At 35.5% G+C, this 19,508-nt stretch overlaps 1 protein-coding gene across 1 annotated transcript in view; it reads right to left on the bottom strand.

Annotated features, from left to right (window-relative positions):
• Positions 1-779: 779 nt before the first annotated feature.
• LOC131434068 (uncharacterized) overlaps positions 780-19,508 on the bottom strand; it is a 225,664-nt gene continuing 206,935 nt past the window's right edge. The window contains exons 5-6 of the mRNA XM_058600718.1: positions 953-964; positions 780-785 (exon numbers count right to left, since the gene is read on the bottom strand). Coding sequence (XP_058456701.1) covers positions 780-785; positions 953-964 — 18 coding nt within the window. The remainder of the gene's footprint in view (positions 786-952; positions 965-19,508) is intronic.

The following is a 19,508-nucleotide window of genomic DNA, read 5'->3' as shown; positions in this document are numbered from 1 at the left end:
ATTTAATTTGTGATTACAAATTTTTCTAGTAGTGTTGTGACTATACTTTCAAACTTTGTTGAAATTAGTTCCACATATTTCAACATCTATGAGGTATTGATACTTGAATATGTAGTATTTTGTAATTAAATTGCTGAAAAACCTTCTAGTTAGCAAACTTAAAAATATACAGTCTTTGACAAAAATATGTATTTTGATACCTAAAATATAATTGTAGAATATCCGAAAATTCTAAAAATTCATTGAAAAAAGTTATGATGGAAATAGTTGATTTTGGGAGTCCTTAATAAACAGTGCATCATATCTCGACACCAATGCATTTTAAATTGTTTATGTCTTCGGCATGTTTTCTTGTTTGAACATGATCTACAATTTTTCTGAAGACATAAATGCTCTATCTCGTATTGTATGCAAAATAATTTTTTTAACTCACTTGTAGATGGATTAATGTCAATTTTGATTATATTAAAAGAAGTGGACTATTTCTAACAAAAATTCTTCTTAAGACATGAAAGCTCCAAAATTAACCCCTAAAGCACAAATAAAAAAAACGCGTGTTTTGGTATGATTGGGACCACTGTGCACCGGTGGCACTTTTCGTGAAGAGCAATCTATATTTACGAATGGAGGCGGAAGTTTGTAAAAAAAACTTCTGCTATACATATTATTATAAATACTTCCTGAATACACTTGACGATGATATATTAATAACTGAAGATTCTAACTTCCTAAAATTAGCTTTAGATAGTGTTTCGCAATTCTTTGCCTATTTTTCAAAATCAAATCTGTTGATAGGAGAATTTTGAAATTTCATTTTTAATGATCGGTCGTGTTTTGTACACAGCCCTGTATATTATTTCTGAGAATTCTACTAAAAATACTCAACTGTGGTTTCTACAACTTAAATCGATAATCAAATACAAGTTGATATATGTATAGCATAGCAACTTACCGTACTCAAGTCCTGAAATGAAAAGAAAGAAAAAAAATAATTAGATTTTGTCAATAACACAGACGGAAAATAAACAATAAGCATCACACATTACGACATAACAACGACGTGAAAACTACCGAACAAGTTTTTTTTCTTTTCCGATTTAGGACATGGAGCAAATAAAAATTCTAGACAAATCACCTGATTACGTGTTTATGAAGGTACCCATTGGTGTGACCATGTTCATCGCTATTGTACGGTGTGTCGCCGAGTCCGTTGAGCCTGTTTGGCTGATACAACGTGACGGGTACGGGTATACGACAAAATTAATTTAAATTCATATTTTTACGATTCATCCGTGCGCCAGAGTCAGTATACTACCATGCGGTACTTGCAGGTGGAAGACGTGGAATTTGTGAATCAGAATCGGGACGGAGTCCAAATGACCCAAGAGTGTGCCACACACACAGAACGACGTGTCCTCCATCATCGGAACAAACCAAAAGACCAATAAAGCACCACAACTCCTCGTATAATATTAAAATTTATGCATTGTAAATTATTGTATCGAACCATGTTTAACCGACTAATAAACCATTTAATTTGACTAGAAATAACTTCATCACCGTGTGACGAGGCAAGTGGTTCAGTACATACAAATGTTTTGGACTGGTGGTGCCACTAGGTGTAAAAGTTTCTGTGCTTACAAACGAGGTCCAATATGATGTGATTTCCATTTTTTGCGCTTGGGTAGTTTTTTGGTTATATGACGGCAATTTGGGCGCAAGCCTGGAATTCGAACAACGATCTTTATGTTTTATTTACACGAGTTTTGATAATAAAATATTCAAATTTCCTCGGGCATTTTCGTCCGCTTTTTCATTCCTTTTATTGTTGGTGAATGGTGAATGCTCATTTCTTAGGTCTTATAGGAGGATCTATAAAATTCTGGTATTTCTCCACACGTCGCCAGGTTTGTCAGCATTAGATTTTTATGCTCCCCTGCCAACCAAATCAAGGGTGACCAGAAATGTTTCGGCGGTTCGCTGCAAATAAAAACAACTATAAAGAAAAGTTTCATAATAAAATTGTCTCCTCGCATATATGTCCTTTAGTGGAATTTGCATGACTAGTACTACGACCCTATTGACACTAAGAATCCTTGAACATGGGACAACGGTCTTGTAAGCAGGGATGCCAGGTCATTTTCTCAAAAATCTGTGATCAAACCCAAAACCTGTCTGTGAAAATCTGTGACCGTTTTCCGTACCCCAATAGCAGTTCAAAATCAATTTAGTGGCCCAAAAACAAAAAGAAGGTCTCACTACCAACACGCTTTGTACCTTTTCCCTCAACCGCTACTGTGCTCGATTTCCAAAATCTGTGATTTGTTCAAGAATCTCTGAAAATCTGTGATCATTTTCAGAAATCTGTGAAAATCTGTGTCATTTTTTAAATCTGTGCAGAAAATTCAAAATCTGTGAAACACAGATTAATCTGTGAACCTGTCATCCCTGCTTGTAAGACCTATATGTATTGAATCACCAGCTTCAAAACTGAAGACTTGTAAACAAAAAAGACAAAACAAGAAGTAATGACAGTTATAGAATCATTGGCTTTATTTTAGTAACCGAGAACAGATTCAACTCAGCAGAACTACGGATAGTCTATGGTTAAAATCTGTGATTTATTAAAGAACTTAACCATTTTTAACCAACTTAGACATTGTTATAATAAGTAATTTAGTCGCCTTCCGTCAAATAACTAAAATAATCCTTATTTACAAGCTTCATAAGCTGGTTACTCTATCACAGATCGACCGCACGCTCTCTGTCAGTTTCAGTTACGGCCAACAAAGATGTTGAAACAAACGCTGACCTGCTGAGCGTTCGATTCATGTGTCGTTTTCATACATCCGTGGTTTTTTTTCGGCTTGGGACAGACCTTAAATTGTGTATGATTTATAGTTGTTTTATTCTCCGAGCTTGGCATTTGATTCACGGTCGCGTCTTGGTCGACCCCTGAACGAAGAACGTGCCCTGCCTGTGATCGAAGTAAAAACAAAAGAAACTACGAAGCTGAAGAGGAATGGAAGAAAAAAGTGTCAATTCATAAATATTTGATTATTAATAAGATTGAATACGTGGTCGATAAAAAGTGCCCTCCCCCAAGGCGCAAGGCGTCACAAAGTAAACCCTGAGTGAATCGTGTGATTTATTAATTGATTATACTAATTTATTCGTGTTGTCGGTTTTATCTCGTTAGGTCTATTATATGCTTCATGGTTCATAAAAAAATCAATAGAAGGGCTTCGATTTTGCACTTAACAAGTATGCTGGCCATAGAATGAAGCATTTGTAATGTTTTACAATTATTCGACGGCAGTCCATTGGGAATTCGCAGTACTCAAATGGGGAAACTTCATAAAAATAGAATTATGATCGTTCTAAAAATGAAGCCCTCAGTCACAGAAGCGGTTTAAAACAGAATGCATTATCGCGTTTAATGTCAAATATTCACGCAATAAACGAATAATTTAATAACCCTTTGAAGCGATTCTATTCCAACGCGCCACTGGTTCTCGCTTCTTTCGTTCTCTGGCAACGAACAATATAATTTATACATCAAAGATTAATTTATTACAATTTTGATACAGTTTTAATGTCTTGTAAAATAGCTTTGTCCATATTATAGATCGGAACGGTACTTGCGTATATTGAGGCGGCTACGGGAAACGTTTCACATAAACGATTAAGTCCTACACTTGGATGGGCAAATCGCGAACAGCGTCCAGCCCCAGTCTAGTTTCAAAAACAGCAACAAACATCGCAACGTTGTTGAGCTGATTCCATTTTTTTTGGTTTTAGTGCTGTAGTTGCAGCCGGGAATTGACGGGCTGAAATTGCGGTAGTGAAACTGCATCGTGCACCCATAAGTTCTGCACTTTACATGCACTACATGTCTAGCCGCCACCTAGTGCAGCTTTTTGATGCATAAAAATATTTTTTGTTGCTTCTACGACGCTCAAAGTCACCCCTTTTCCCTGTTCAGAGCTGATAGAGTCACATACCTGTGCTGCAAAAATCCATTGCATTGAAATTTATGCCATGTATTCTTAATTAAAATAGCCCCTTTTATTGCATCGATACAAAGAGGTGAATTGGATGGGGATACGATACGATAAAAGCGACCATATGGGCTAGTTGGACTGCAAGTTCTGACTGTTTCGAAACATCTTTAGAAAAGTAGAGTGAGTAGTCGCTCGTGCAAACCATGCTGCGCAGTCTATTTCCAAAATGAGTCTGATCAGTCGACAATTACTGGCCCATTTGACACTGTCAGGGTTCATTTCCTGCTTAGCTCATTTGAATCACACTTGAATGGTGCTGACACGGAGCGTTTGTTTTTTTTGTTCCGCTTTTCCGAGAGAATTAGGCAGCTTCAATATCTTCGTTGGAGCCAGCCGCTGTCATCAGGAACGTTAGAATGCTAAATGACGTGTGTATTTTTCAAAATGTGAGTTTTTTCAGCTCAACTTCACTTTTGTCAGCAGAATGAAGACGGGACTCATCAACTGAACAGTTTGCTAAGTGATGAAGACAGGCTGTGGGTGAGGATTTGTTTTACTTTCTAGAGATATGCAAACGAATTTATGCAACACAATTGTTATTGTTTTTGGAACTTTCTGTTTGTTTCGTCTCAATGACGGAATGACAGCTAGACTCAGCAAACATTTCAATCACATAGTTTGAAATAATAAAGATTAGCTCTTTTTGCACTAACACACTTAACAAACACTTAACAAGGATACTATTCAAAATCACAAATTGGACTCTGCGGATCCAAGACAATAGAGTCCTACTTGTACTTTGAAAATTTACTGTAAGACCAAAACTGAGACAAAATTTCGAAACCAAACGGAAAACTTTGATGTTTAAAATCTTTCTGACAACATCAATGCTTAGCTGTACGAACAACTGCGAAAAAAGAAAGTTAGAGATTCCTTTCTGAACCACAGTCTCTATACTTTACTTCAATTCAATGGAATCACTCTTGTTGCTGAGTTTCCCTCGATCCAAGAATTTTGTGGGCAAATTTAACCATAATATTATATCTGAGTATATCAGGAACGATTTTTACTACTCCCACACCTATACAGAAAAAAAAATTTTAATCCACCTAGTGGTGTAATGATACCTTTCTCATATTACTCATAACATTATAAATATTACTGTGGAAAAACAACTGTTCAACTTCACAACTCCTGTTTACCCTGTAGTTCTGGAACCGGCAGAAGTTTCAACAACAAATTTAGGAATTCCGTATGAAACTGTAAAACTTTTCCTTTGAACCCACAAGTTTATGGAAATCGATTGGGCCATCTTGCAGCAAAGTGAGTGAGATCTTTTAATCACCATTTCCAATTCTTCCGAAACCTCCAAATTGGAACAGTTTTAAACCTAGACTTACTATCTCATGCTCTATTTCGATTAAACCAATTAAACGAAATTTCACAAACAAGACGAACCTGAGTTACTGTTACTTCTGTATGCGTAAGTCAAGCTAAACAGCATGAATCAACAGCATAAAACATGTAGTAAAATTATTATTATTATTAATATTATTGTTATAATTTTTCACATTCACAGACATTCTTTAATGTTTTTTTATATAATTTATTTTATTCCGGCTTTACGTTCTTTTATTTTTTCGGTCGCATTAATCATAAAATGTCTAAAATTTTTATCAACAGCAGTACCGTCTTTTACCAATATCACACACTTGTAGCAGACATCCGTAACCGTTTCGTTTTCCTAATAGCCTGTACGGAATAGAGCAAAGCACGCATCGTTCGTTTTGTGTTTTCTTCTTCAACCGTACCACCATGTACTGGTGTTGTACATATTGTCATTCTATATGGCGATTTGAAAGCTTCGACACTTATCGCCCTGTAACTGCAGAACCGGAAGTCGGATACGGATGAAATTTCACAGTAGCTTTAAAGACAATATGAGTTTTAATTCAAATCAAGATTTGTGAAAATCGGTTCAAACATCGCAGAGAAATCGAAGTGAATTCTATTTTTGGAGTTTTTCTTCACTACTTTCGGTGCTTCCGGAACAGGAAAAGGGGGGACCATTAGTGCCGAATTAGGTTTTTATGCCCATAAACTAACAAGCTTTGCAAACTAGAAGAATTTATCAGTCAGTTTTATGGGATTTGTACCTGTTTTTAACCATCGTTTATGAAAAAATACTAATGGAATTGGTATATTCCACTTATCACGCTTAAGTTCCGGAACTGGAAGTCGGATCTGGAATGTTTTACATATTTTCAGGAAACTATAAGACTTTTCATTTGAATCTTAGTTTGTGAAAATCGGTTGAGCCGATTAAGAGAACATTGACTTTTTCTCGAATTTTCACATATTACCATGTTACTCCGGAACCGGAAGTCGGATCCAAATAAAATTTAATGCCTGATAATCAGACCACAATGCTTTTTATTTGAATCTTAGTTTGTAAAAATTGGTAGAGCCATTTCTGAAAAAAGTGAGTTCATGTGTTTTCCATTTTTGCCTTTCTCATATATAAAGGTTATGCAATCACTGTGAAAACCGACTTTTGAACCGAGGCCCAGAGGGCCGAGTGTCATATACCATTCGAATCAGTTCGTCGAGTACGGAAAATGTGTGTGTGTATATGTGTGTGTATGTGTGTGTGTATGTGCGTATGTGTGTATGTAACGTTTTTTTGCACTAACTTTTCTCGGAGATGGCTGAACCGATTTTCACAAACTTAGATTCAAATGAAAGGTCTTGTGGTCCCATACAAAATTCCTGAATATTATTTGAATCCGACTTCCGGTTCTGGAATTATGGGATAAAATGTTCAAAAAAATGTGAAAATAAGGGCACTAACTTTTCTCAGAGATGGCTGAACCGATTTTCACAAACTTAGGTTCAAATGAAAGGTCTTGTAGTCCCATACAAAATTCCTGAATATTGTTTGGATTCGACTTCCGGTTCCGGAGTTATGGGGTAAAATGTGCAAAAAAATGAAAATATGTTTTCTAGCCTTTCTCATAGATGGCGCGACCGATTTTCATAAACTTAGGTTCAAATGAAAGGTCCTGTGGTCCCATACGTAATTCCTTAATTTCATCTGGATGGAATATGAGGTAAAGTGTGTTAAAAATTGTATACCATCACTGAAAAGGGCGAAAAACCGTAAAAAGTTTTCTAAATCGACCTCAAATCTTCTCCAATTAATAGTTTTTATCAGTAGATGGTCAAACAAACCGATTTCGGTTATTCTTTTTAGGAATCGAAGAAAATTATTTTGAAGAATACCACAGTATTATATATGATGGTATGATTGATATGAGAAAGGCATCATTACACCACTAGGTGGATTAAAACAGGTTTTTGGTATATCTCCGGAACCGGAAGTCGGATCGGGATGGAATTCAATAGCAGGTTATGGGACCATGAGTCCTTTTATTTGAATCCTAATTTGTAAAAATGCATTAAGCCATCTCTGAGAAAAGTGAGTACATATTTTTGTTACATACACAGACATTTGCTCAGTTCGTTGAGCTAAGTCGAATAGTATATGACATTCGGCCGTCCGGGCCTCGGTTATCACAGTGATTGTATAGCTTTTCTATATGAGAAAGGCAAAACCTGAAGTTTAGTTTAAATCAAGAGTTTAGTGATTTTTAGTTTTTTGATTTCAATGTACTAAACTTTGACCAAAACGTCAAATGGCTTTCGGGTCATAATACATAAAATTGTTTTTAATCTTTGACTTTCGGAGCTGAAAATTAACTATTTTTTTTTATTCATTCATTGAGGCAAGAAAAATCATAAATGTTTGTATCAGTCTATCACTTTTATTCAATGTAAGATAGCTGGCTATTGAACTCATGGAAGAGGTAGGAGTCTAACATAAAATAATTATTAAATTGGAACTCCTATGGTTCTAATGAAATTATAAAGAAGTTTCGTGTAAGGAAGGTCAAGACAAGCAAGAATTTCGCGAACTGGGACATTGGATAGTCTACCTTGGGTAGGCAAGGAATTTATTAGTTGATATCTAGCATCACGATACTCCAAAGCAAAGCCTTGGTATTACATTCCTTTAGGGGAATTTTACCTTCTGTTTCAACAGACTTCACAGCCGATTCAGAGTGTACAGAACCATTGCATGGCTGCTGCCACGATTCTACTAACTCAACCGAAACCTTCCAGGTTGGGGCTCGAACTTACGACAACTGGTTTGTAAGACCAGTGCGATACTCCACGCATGTCCAAAAGACATGCTCAATATTAGTATCACAACTTAATGAATAATTGATACATATAAATCCATACAGCGGCACTTGGTAGCCGAGTTCAAATTACATTCGGAATCAGTAAATTTCTATACGAATGGAATATTGCGTCACTTGACCAGTTAAGTAGTTATGAATTGTATCGTTTGAAAAATTATGTTATCTGCACAATTCATATTTTTTTCCTGTGCAGCTATGATATACAACATACATCCTTTTATATATTCTGTTGAAGTGAAACTGAAAATGAGTCATTTCTAACATGTAACATTGTTTTTAGAGCATGATTGTTTCAATAGTTATTTATTTATCAAGGTAGAATTTTCATAACTTCTACCAAATACATAGAATCACCTTGAAACCATTAACATTGGGTTTTGATGTTGATGGTACTGCGTGATCGAGCTTACCACATGATTTTTTGGCTTTTGCGATTGTCGTACGAGACTTGACTAGGTACTTAAGAGAGCTTTCCTTTCCTTAAATTTTTGTCGCAAAAATGTTTAGATGAAGTTTTGTTGCACAGAATTTGACATTTTCAACACTACGAAACATTATTACTAAAGACAACATAAAATTATAATCATATGAATATGAAATCAGTTGATCCGAAACTGCTGACGCATTTGATCGCATCTGCTGACTGCTGACGCATTTGTCGCATCATTGAAGTCTAAAATAAGGTAATTACTTAAGCAGTGCCACTTTTACGTATTAATGAGCCTTGGGACATTTATTTGTGTGCTGAATTGTAACTGAATGACCTTTTTTCTGCTCGGTGAGTCCCGCCAAGCGCCTTCTAAGACCGGGGGAACGTGCCCCCACAGACCCTTTGTAAAAGCTGCCCTGTACTTAGGTCAAAATAAGGTATCCGAGAGAATGTACGTAAAAGTAACAGTATCAGATTTTATCATCGTGATACGACATTTGCTTAGGTTTTGATGTTTTTGGAATTCGATGAAACATTTTATGTTTTTATGAGTTACATTATATGAGGGATTAAGTCAACTGCAAAATTCATTTTTTGTGTGTAGTTTATACCTAAAGAAACTTTTTAATTTATTTCAATTTTAATACAAAATTTTGGTAACAGAATTCCCTAGTGATTGTTTTAAAAATATTAGTAGTATGAGAAAGGCAGAACAATTAATAATCTGTAGAAATAAGACATTGAGTTGCTTCTTCAATGAACAATAAGCCTGGTCAAAATATTGCTTCTTAGTGATAGCTTTCAATGTTTGTTCGACTACGTTACTCTTATTGATAATGAAGAGATTTATTTCAAAAGTGTCGCTCAATGATTCTAGTGAGTAAATGAAAATTCCCTAGTTACCAAATTAGACACCTATTTTGTCAGGACTAATAATAACGATATTCCCGTCACGAGTAAAATCCTTACGATTTTCGCCTATCTGTTGGCAGAATAAATTTCCACTGTCATGTATGTGTAAACAGACACACTAAAGAACTTATTTACGGATTATTATCGTATCATACTTTCATTAAAATTCGTTCCATTCTCTATCATCATCGTCATCATCATTTCATGATCATTATCACCATCTTCATCGTAATAAATTCACCTGCAGGCGCGTTTAATGAACATTTCACCGAGCAGTGATGGATGGTGCCGATATTTGAATTTAAAATTATTCGCAAAACACCGCAAAGTGCAAGAACTACAATAAAATGTGTTAGAAAATTTCTCAAAAGCATCGTCTACAGACAATGCCGAAACGGAAGACAAAGGCTTCCAATGTTTGAAATGAAATATTTATTAAATTTTTGAATCATTTTCACTTTACCAGCCGTCTCCCAACCGGTAAACCCCTTTTTTGCGCCTCGTTCGAGTTGGTTTTGGTTGTTTTTCTACCGTGGTTCATGAATAATCTGCACCAATTTGAAGGAATACACCGAAACAATTAATTCATACAAAATATGGATAATTAAGACAAAATGGTACCTGGTCTCCGGTTGAGCGAAGCATTGTGGAGTAAGGTTTTCCTTCATGAATCTATGTACAGTTTTCGTTTTTTTTCGTTCCACGATCATAACAAGCAAACAAACTGACATACGTACAGACAAACCGATGGACAGTGATGAAGATGGTGGTGATGATGATAATGATGATTGTGGAAGTAGCGTAGTTAGTGTCAGAAAGAAACATGACGGAATTTGGCGGGTTGCGATTAATTTCGCTGATTGTATGTTTTATTCTTGAGATTGATTAACGCCGGTGAAGATTAATGCAATGTAATTCAAACAATATAGGAATAGGTATTTTGGGCACATAATGATCAAACAGGTCCTACGATGATTAACAGTTTCAATGTATGTTTTAACATATGTATGTTTTAAGATAGTAGTAATATTATTAGGGGGTGAGTCAATATTTAGAATGTGATCCTTTAGCTATTCTCTGTTGATAGCTTCGAGCCCATGATATCTAGCTTATTGTTCACCAACTCGAGACGTAGTGGATTTAAATTGGAACAATTTCTACGTTATTTGAATTTCGCAAATCTAATGATTTCACACATATGTTAGAGTAATGAATATACCATTGAAATCTTCGAAATGACATAAACTTTTGCATTGTGCATCACCTATGTTGAAAAATAGCTAAAATTAATAACGTTCGATACAATCAATGCAATTATGGTTTTCCAGAACACTACTCGGCGATTATTGATCGTTTTACTGATAATCAAAGTGATGAATATATTGATGAATGACGCCAATTTAAAACTTTGGTAATAAACATTAAAAAAACAACGTTGTATCGACGGCCCTCAACATCACTGGAGATTGTTCTCGCTTCCTATCGCTCTGGAAGGCAGTACCGAGCGCTTGTGTGGCATTCTCGTATGGACACAGAGGAGGCAATTTCTGAGGTGCATCAATATGGTCAAAGTGCAACAATTTGATTGTGATATTGCACACTAAACAAACTGAAGTTCACCAGCATCTTACTGAAAGCTCATCACACAACTGGGATGGGTATGTCTGTAATGGGGGAAGATGACGTTTCCTCTGTTTTCATTCGACGACTCGAGTCTGTTGCAGTCGAGCGAAATTCGCTTATTTCTGGTGTGGTGCGGTATCACGACTACACTATTATTAACATTGTTATTAAATGTATTAAGTCGAAGTTTGTTATTAAATAGACCGCCGATCGATATTAACGGCTGCGGTAGCGGTTGTTCGAAGATTTTCAACATCTCTGGTGGAGAAATTTAGAGGCAAGCAGCGTGTGTCGGTTTCCATCAAAAGACGCCGTCTGAACATAAATGTACTCTCGGTCCTGGATCAAGAAACGTTTATTGTACGTCACGTGAAAGTATTAGGTAGTTTACTTAAATTTAATGTAATGAAGCAGTAAAGAGACCAAATTTGTTCGGTGAGATGAAATTTAATTTTCTACATGATTCGATTTAGTCATAATAATCGTGAAAATTTAATTTTTCGATACATAACAATTTAGAGCTATTTGAGTCGCGTTTCGTCCGCTTGCCTACAGTACACTGGTAAATATACCTAGGTTGTTCTTCGGCCGCCTTTATTGTGTTTATCTGAGCTACTATCAAATGTTCTGAGTTTGGATGATATGATGAATCCTTTGTAACTGATATCGTGTGTTTCATGCATGTTTCACTATGCAAATGTACGCGTCAGATTCAATCGTCTTATAGCTCAGCTTCGAGTCATGCTTCATTGCACAAAGGCGTGTTACAGACGTGGCAGCACAAAACAATCCGCCTCCGTCCGATACCCACAATAGGAGCATATATCTATAGTTCGGTTGTTTCGACCCCTATCTCAACACAAGCACAAGCCAGCGGTAGGCGAAGATAGGGTATTCGGGTGGTTCTAGTTTCCAGGTCGTTATTCATTCTCGAGACTTGTTTCATTTAGAGAGACAATTAAATCCGCTATTAAATCTCAAATTAGTGACAATTTCTAATCACATTTTCCTGAGAATAAATTTTGCATACACAAATAGGAAATAGATTTCCATTCGGTGTCCTTTTCGCTACTGCAACTAACAGACAGTGCAAGCTCTGAGGGGAATGGGTTCGTCTTTTGGATTGTGTTTCTTAGGTAGCGAAACAGTACGCGCCGATTGGTTGGGGGTAATAAATTAACACGTGATTTAGGTTAAAATTTGTGTTGGTGCCTTTGACATACTGCCAAAAAGCTGTGCGGCGTTTCTTCATTCTGAAAGTATATCTCGACAATGCAAAAATGTTCATGGAAAATAAGCGAACCTGCTTCTAGAGCCAAAGTGTTTTGATGATTCCTTAAATAACAGACGATCAAATTTCGTCTCGAAATACAGTACTGATATTGTATATTAACACGTAGTTCATTAAGGCCACGATCTGAAAGAAAGATGGCGTCATTAATTAAAATCCCTCTATAATTCAATAGAGACATCCCTCAGATGTCATTTGTCAAAACTTCATGACTTCGGTTCAATAGTGACGCTACTTTCGGAAAATTAGAAACAACGAAAAAAAGTAAAAGCACTATTTGATCAACCTAATAAACTATTCCATGTATAATCTATATAATATTCTTGAACGCTGACGTTTCTAGTATAGTATTATGGCATTCATTTATGAGGGAAGTTCCAGAAGATGGCAGACATCTACAGGATATTAAAAGGGAGTGTATATACTATTTTGCATGAGTACTGGAATATGAGACAATGGTTGGTAAAGTAGGTCTCACAGCTTACTAAAAACATTCTTCCGATGCTCTTATCGATGAAATACAAGAATTTAAATCAAATACACTATATTAACCAGATTTAGCTCCCAGTGACTAGTTTCTGTTCTCAAATTTTAGAAAGAAGCTTGCTGGAAAGAGATTTGCATCGAATGACGAGATTGTCGTCGATTGAAGCATTTTTTGAAACTATGCTATACGAAATACCGGTAAAATCATTCCCGTTGTAAATTGTATTCATTTATTCTATTACGAGAGTTGTTAGTATTTTCATCTCGTATATAAATAACATAACAAATTAATGCATAATCCTACACTTGAAAAAAAACGATCAGAAAGATAAAAAGGAAAATAGGTGCAGCTACCAGCTGATAACTTTGATGGTGTGATACTTTGCTTTCCATTTCAGCATATAACACTAACACTCATGTGATGCAGTCTGCGCTACACCTACTGATTCGGTTGAATGTATATGTTCAGGACTAACAGTTTATCAAATTGGCGAGCACAATTGAATTTAAAACGTTCTATTTGTAATAGAATATTAAATATTATAATAATTTATGCTTAAACAACTTTAAAACCTGATGGTTTGTTGCAATATCATTTTTGATAAATTTTTCGTCTGATGTTTGATGGAAAGTTGCACACACTTTCAATTTTTAATCTTTTGCTATCTAGTGGAAAGTTTAGCTACACTTCTTCGTTAAAAAGTAGTTGTCCGAAAAAATTTTACGTATCTACTGCCGTTGGCTTCTGGAAACAAAGATGTTTAGTTTGATGATATACCAATAGAAGGTATGTAATTCTTTATTTTGCAACCAAATCGGCGAGAAGAAATCCACATGAAAATGTGTTAGTTGCTGATGGAGTTTGTTAGTACAAGAGAACTGAAATAAAAAAAATATCACAAGCACCTTTTTTTGTTTTTTTGAAAAAAAAAATTTATTCCATCGAATTACTTTTTCAAATAATTGTGAAAAATTACAAAAAAGTTCATTTTTTTCAGTGCTATTTTCGATAAAACTCGAAAAATCCTCCGAATTTTCCAGCCATTTTCACCCTGTAGATAGATAAAAGTATTTCAAAAGTCTGTATGTTTTTGGTTTTGTCAAATTTTTCAAAATTTCCATCGAAAATTTCCTAAAACCACCCGCACGATGGCCTTAAACTCCAACAAACATTGAACAGTGTTCTTGCATTGGATTTTGAACTTTTCTCGTTACGATTGTGTGATCGTAAAAGCGCACTCTGCTTGTATGATGTCAACAAGTTTCCTGTTTGATATGTTTCACAGCAGTAATTTTAGTTAAGTCCAAATCGAAAATAGAAAAATGCTCAAATGAACATATTGTATAGCCAGTTGGGAAATCAGATTTGGAACATAACCCATTAAGATGTTACAAGTAGTAATATTAATTATTTTCATATTTTCCACTAAAACGCGTGAAATTACTTATCTAACATGTCTAACAAAAAACTACCGTTTCGCAACAATTGTTAAACATGAAAATTTTAACAAGTTACAATTTCTACTTGGGTTCTCAATAAAAATGTTTTGTTCCAATTACCCCATATTTTTGAAATATGATTTTATTTTGTGCAGCATACGAATAGCAGAATATTATTTTAGATAATAAAGAATTGTTGAAAAAGCTATTATTAAGCCATTGACCACGGCTGTCACTTCTGGTTCCGGAGATATAATGGTATAAGTGACGTAACCGACAAAAAGCGTTGGTTTTTACCGTTCAATTTTCTCAGAGTCCATTTTAACACGCCTGTGCTTGCACAAAAGTGACTATCAAACTGTGGATTTAGTTCAAAGATCAAATGGCAACCACTTCCGGTTTCGGAGATTGAATGGTATAGGTGATGTAACCGATCAAACGCGTTGTTTTTTACAGCTTAATTTTTTCAGATATGGCTTAGCCGATTATTACAGGTCAAGGCTCGTTTGAAAGCAACTAATAAATTGTGGAACAAGTTCGAAGATGGTTGTCACTACCGGTTCTGAAGGTATAATGGTTTAAATGACGTAAACGTCTAGCCGAACATATTTCTTCAGCTGAATTTCCTTGAAGATGACTTAACGAATTTTGATAAACTTAGGTTTATTCGAAAGCTAACAATGTCAATCAAATTTGGAAGGGTTATGGCGAAAATTTCTGGTTCGAGAAATATAATGTTGTGTGTTACCTAACCGATAAACTTCAGTGTTTTTCAATGCAACAAAATTCCTCGGGGATTAACGAATCGATTTAGGAAGACTTAGACTCGTTGAAAAGCTACTATTAGGTTATTTTTTAAGCTCACAATACTAATGACCCTGGACAAAATCTTAGAAATGTTTTAATGAGATAATTTAAATGACAAGAGAAAGGTATTACCACACCAGTGGGCGATTGTCATGAATATATTTGCTATATGATTATTTGCGTGCTGAGGTTTTCATTAAAATTGTTCTGATTTGCAGTATCGGTCATGTCATTCAAAATTCAGTTTCATTGTGTTTTAATCAATTCATTCTAAAGTTTATTATAATATTATAATATATTTATGTTTTTTTTTCAGATTATGCGGCTCAAATTCAAACTTCAAATCGTTTTGATATTCACAAGTTATATGCGTATGCCTGATGCATATTACCAGTTGTATTTCTAATGTTCTATTTATTGAACATTATATTTGCGATTACTATGGGATCAGAAGGGTACCTCAGGGGACGTATTTGCTTGGTAGGGTGGAAATGTCAACTTCCTATCAGTGTTGGTGATTGCCGAAAATTTGACAGAAGCTGCTATATTGCTATCTATATTGTATACAACATTTTCAATCCGGTAGAAGATGCTACAAGAACTCGAATCTCTCAATGCATGAACCGCAAGAGAATTTTTCTACATTTCTTCGCTCCACTTCATACTCTGAGTATTTCACGCCCTTAAAAAAATTTACAGTCTGATAATGATCGCCGCTGTGTGGAATTTCCCAAGAGAGAATCGCAAGTTGACAATTATCGCAGAAAATCGAGTCGAAGATTCAACTTGGTGATTCCCATACTAGGTTGCAATATTTAAAAACCCTTGTGTGGAGCATTCACATACATTTTCATAGACACAACTTATACAAAGATTATATGCACATAATTAGAATAAGCGGCAATAGTAAAATGATTCTATCCCAATTGTCAACTGCCTGTATAGAATTGGATCGCGAAACGAGAATAAGCGACCGTTTGTTGCTTCAGAGAAGATCCCCACAGCAGCGTGCTAACCTTTGATTCTCAGAAATGTCATCGAGAGAAATTCGCTCTCGCACTGGTGTCGATTCTATGTTAAATGAGCCATGCCGGGTTTTTGTTGTTGCGATGATTTCCAACTCTCTTTGATGGCACTGATTCAATCGTTGAAGAGTTGCCAGTGAACGTTCTTTGATACGATAAAAGCCATCCTTGCTTCCTATTATCAACAATATGCGAACAACGGGCAAGCATTATTATTATTATATCGTTTATTTATCCCCGGTTTTAACCTAATTCTGGTCGTTCACGGGCGAGCACTTATTGGAACTAATCTTCATTCGTTACTGCTGATTCCTAAATTCTAGTCTAGTCGTTGAAAGGAGATTCGTGAACGCTCCCGTGGAACGTATGAACGAACTGGTTACTATTATAAGCTAAGTTGCCTGAAATCGAATAAACTTTTTTTGCTTTTTTATACAGTGTTTAGTTGGTTAATTTGTGGGCATACCGTAGCAATAAAACAGTTGTCGTAGTTCCATATCGCAAATCATCACCATCGGTAATAGTATACCTAACCAGCGAGGCTCTTTAAGTAAAGTGTTACTTAACCAGCGAGGCTCTTTAATTGTGAGTACATCGTTTTGCTATTAGTGTCATGAACTTTTGAGTAAGTAAAGAGAAGATAAGAATTTTCTTTTGTACTTCAGAAGTTAAGAGCTACGACACAGCAATTATCATCGGTAGTCAGAAAAAGTGAAGCTTATTAGACTTTATACATATGTAAATGTCTCAAAAAACGCCTGATGCCTTATTGTTATATTAAAATTATTAACGTATGATTACAGTATATATTGAGGAATTTTAACTTCATCCGGCCAGTCCCGAACGTAGATCGACTGAGAAGTGGGTAGATATGTTAATCCAACACTGTTACTAGCGTCCGTCCATCCGCGTTGTTAATGTAAATTTAAATAACGTTAGTACTTTTGTACTGAGTACAAATGAACAACGTACGTTAGTACAAATGTACTGATAATAAAAAAATAAATTCCGAGAAATAAAGAATATAAGTATTTAAGATGACTTTTGATGAAGGATGTTTTTGAAATGAGCCAACCAAATGTAAAACGCTCAAATAATCTAGTGAATGAAAGAAGAAAAATCCTAGATTGTCGCCTTTACGACATGGAAGCAGAGACACATTGAATCTATTTTTGACTAAATGTTTTTAAGCTTGAATCTTGCTAGCAGTGTAAGATCGATAGAGAATCATCATGATCGATAATGTGATGGAAACATTTAACTAGGCCGGCGTAAAACAGATACAAGAAACTGAGTTCTAAGCTAATTAATTTATGTTGATCTTTCTAAAAACCATCCATCATAGTAAATTGATTTAATTCTTAGCGGTTAAAATAAAACATACAGAGTTAGGCTAGAATAAAATTTAAATACACAGTACTCCAAATTCAGGATTCTCATAGAGCGATTACAGCGATAAAGATCAAACAATAAAACTACATAATATTTGATTTGAAAACATGAGGAACAATTTTCCCAAACAGTGTTCTTCAAAGAAGTTCAAGCAAGTTTCGAAAGGTTGTAAAACCTTATTTTCAGACGGATCAAATAAAAACAATTCAACCTACCCAGGCAATACTGTATGGCGCTTGAGCAACCTCATTGTAAATTCGTACAGACCTCCCTTACCAGCAAACAGGAAGGAAAACGTTAGTCTTATATCAATTCAACCTTTCATGTTTTCTCCGCTGGTACGGAATCGTACCACACCATTATCACTTTGGTTTGGTACACGGTAGGACCAGGAGCAAATGCAAACCAGAAGCGTTGGAGTACCTACAAAGGATTCAAGCTGACTTCGTTGTACTTCTTCGGCAAAATGAAAATATCCTTCTGTTCATCAAGATATATTACTTTGCCATCAAGTCTTTCGGATGATGGTCGTATCATTATATCAAAACCAACTGAGCGATGAATCGGAACCGGCTATGCGTGCAGCACTTGGTTCGCTCTAATTCAACCGAACGATTTGAGCACTACACTATCCGACCTACTAAATGCGTTCAATTTGTTCACCAATCACTTTCTTTCTCGTTTAATTGCTTCTGGAAGAGAAAACATCCCTTAGCTTGGATTGAAGAGTATACGAGCGGGTGTGTTCTGAAATGTCTAAGCCAGTAGAGCCATTTAGCAAGACAACAGCGACAATTTCTTCCGCACAGTTGCAACATTTGCAGAATGGAAGATATATGAGCTGGAAAGGCTTTTCTTCGTTTCCAAGATGGATTCGATGTGAGAATCGTAAATTACATATCTGTCATGTACCGAAGATTCAGTACGCTTCAGAGATATACCAACAGGATATGCGGCAGGGTGCTAGTTTTACAAGACAACGGAGGTTGACATGATCTGGCAAATGCATTAAATTCGTTGCATTTTACATTCGATTGTTCTGGTTCACAGAAAGGATCTAATCAATTTATTATTTGATTAAAGAAACAGTGCGGCAAAACCAACATTTCTGCTTCAGAAAAAATGTGAAATCAAGTATATTTTGAATCAACACATGTATACATTTGGAGGTAAGTGTAGATATATTTCGCAGTATTTAATATAAAAGCGAACTATCAAACTATTAAAATGTATAATAAATTTATCGTATTGTCATGAAAAAAGAATATATTACAGCAATTGATGAACTAATATAACCGTAAGAAAAGAATGTGACTAGTCGCGTTGGTTTCATATATTTGATTCCGGAAGCGCTGATTCTCATTAACGCTAGAATGGAACTCATAAATACCGATTTCAACTAGCTTATAAGTTCTTATAATCTAATCGGCCACTATTGAATTTTATTTGTCATATAAGAAAATAAACACATGAGTATACACACACGCTCATGCACACACACACATACCTCCATTATGATGACTAATCGGAGACCCAATAGACCACATAGTTTTTCAATATCCGATTTCAGAAACCATAGAGAGCAAAACAATCCGAAATTGAACTCGCATCGATTATTCAGAGATTATTGGACCAGTTCTCACTAAACTAAATTTAAATGTAAGAACATATAGTGCCATGAAATTCTATTGAATCCAAATCTGTAAAGTGCAACAAAAACATATACACTTGTAGTACTAACGATAATTAATGATCCAACAGACTCAATTCGACTACATTGGTTCTCAGTATACGAGTCTTAAGGCTCGAAAATAGTGACCTTTCAAACTCTGA

Source organism: Malaya genurostris, chromosome 3 (assembly GCF_030247185.1).
Source record: "Malaya genurostris strain Urasoe2022 chromosome 3, Malgen_1.1, whole genome shotgun sequence".
Classification (NCBI taxonomy): domain Eukaryota; kingdom Metazoa; phylum Arthropoda; class Insecta; order Diptera; family Culicidae; genus Malaya; species Malaya genurostris.
The sequence above is the reverse complement of the archived record's forward strand: the minus strand, read 5'-3'. Positions and strand labels throughout refer to the sequence as shown.